At 44.4% G+C, this 1,853-nt stretch overlaps 1 protein-coding gene across 1 annotated transcript; it reads right to left on the bottom strand.

The window, feature by feature from the left end:
* Positions 1-760: 760 nt before the first annotated feature.
* LOC128283874 (uncharacterized) lies at positions 761-1,489 on the bottom strand. The gene is made up of 2 exons (XM_053021289.1): positions 1,009-1,489; positions 761-897 (listed from the first exon to the last, which is right to left on the bottom strand). Exons 1-2 carry the CDS (start codon positions 1,487-1,489, stop codon positions 761-763), a joined length of 618 nt encoding a protein of 205 aa, XP_052877249.1.
* Between the last annotated feature and the right edge of the window lie 364 nt (positions 1,490-1,853).

Raw genomic sequence — 1,853 nt, 5'->3', positions numbered from 1 at the left:
CCTTACATAGAAGCTTAGTCAAAAGAGCTGCGATTAAGAAGAACCCTTCTATGAAACGTCGATAATATCCTGCCAACCCCAGAAAGCTACAGATCTCAGACACATTCTTCAGCCGTTCCCAATCCAACACCGCCTTAACCTTACAAGGATCGACTTGTATCCCCTCAGCAGAAACTACATGTCCCAGAAATGTTACTTCCTGAAGCCAGAACTCACACTTGCTGAACTTCGCATACAACTGTTGCTCACGAAGAATCTGTAGAACCACTCTGAGATGCTTATTGTGCTCATCCTCTGTCTTAGAATATACCAAGATGTCGTCGATGAACACAATTACAAACTGATCTAGGTAAGGCTTAAATACTGGGTTCATCAAATCCATAAATGTCGCTGGTGCATTAGTCAAACCAAAGGGCATAACTAGAAACTCGTAGTGTCCATATCGAGTCCTAAATGCCATCTTATGCACATCGGCCTATTTAACTGTCAACTGATGATAGTTGGAACGCAGATCGATCTTAGAAAACACAGAGGCCCCTCTGAACTGGTTGAATAAGTCATCTATATTTGGAAGTGGGTACTTATTCTTGATCGTTAACTTGTTCAACTGATGGTAGTCGATACACATCTTTATTGTCCCATCTTTCTTTTTCACGAATAGAACAGGTGCTTCCCATAGAGACACACTAGGACGAATGAACCCGCTATCTAACAGTTTTTGAATCTGAGCCTTAAGCTCTACAAGCTCCTTCGGAGCCATTTAGAAAGGGGCGATAGACGACGGAGCTATACCAGGAATCAACTTAATCCCAAACTCCACCTTACGGCTCGGAGGCAACCCTGGTAGTTCCTCAAGAAATACATCTGGAAAGTCCCTCACGGTTCTGATATCCTTAACTGAAGAGTCCCCAAAATCAGAAACGCTGACATAGGCCAAGAATGCCTCACATCCTTTCCTTATTCACTTTTCTGCTGTTAACATAAAAATCACATTAGTCAGATATTTACGTCGTTCCCCAATCATGACTACCTCATTGTCCTCCTTGGTCCTCAAGACAACCCTTTTCATCACACAATTCAGACTCACCCGGTGTTTAACCAGCCAGTCCATCCCCAGAATCAAATCGAACTCCCCAAACGGAAGCTCCATTAGATCAACTAGAAACTTTTTCCCTTGAACCTCCAGTGGAACATCTTTATACACTCTACTAACCCAAACAGATTGCCCCAAAGGACTTAACACAGTTACCTCACTATCAGTACCCTCGACCGGAATCCCCAAAATCTCAGACACAGAACTAGCTATATATGAGTGTGTAGAGCCTAGGTCTATCAATGCAAGATAAGGTACATTAAATATTAAAAAAGTACTCGTAATGATGTCTGGTGCATCTCTATCCTCATGGCGACGAGCAGCACAGACCAAAGCAGGCTGCCTCACCTCAGTCGACCCAACACCTTTGCTTGATGCTCTCTGGCCTCGGCCCATGCCATTACCACCCCTGGCCTATCCTCGGTCCCTAGGTGGCTACGCAGTACCAATACCCGTAGCTTGCATCTGATTGGTTCTCAATGGACAATCTCTGACACGATGCTCAGTAGAGTTACATCTTAAACAAGCCCCAGTAGCCCTCCAACATTAGTCCAAATTATGTCTACCCTAGTACCCACAAATCGCTACCCTAGAAGGTGTAATAGGAGGCCCAACTCTAACTGGCCCATCAACTCTGGCCTTTTTCTTAGGCCTCATCCCAGAACTCAAGAGCTCCAATTCCCTCTTATTCTTTTCTTTCTCTCAGTTTTGGTGCTCCATGCGCTTAACCTCCTTGGAAATCTCTGCCTTCTTAACTAGA

This window comes from Gossypium arboreum, chromosome 11, assembly GCF_025698485.1.
Source record: "Gossypium arboreum isolate Shixiya-1 chromosome 11, ASM2569848v2, whole genome shotgun sequence".
NCBI classification, from domain to species: domain Eukaryota; kingdom Viridiplantae; phylum Streptophyta; class Magnoliopsida; order Malvales; family Malvaceae; genus Gossypium; species Gossypium arboreum.
This window is presented reverse-complemented; position numbering and strand designations above follow the sequence as displayed.

Excerpts from the sequence above, each read along its gene's own strand:
- LOC128283874 (XM_053021289.1), bottom strand. The coding sequence starts at position 1,489 with ATGGGCCGAGGCCAGAGAGCATCAAGCAAAGGTGTTGGGTCGACTGAG. Across the intron at positions 898-1,008 it reads AGTCATGATTGGGGAACGAC|TTAAGGATATCAGAACCGTG; the intron begins GTAAATATCTGA and ends GGGACTCTTCAG.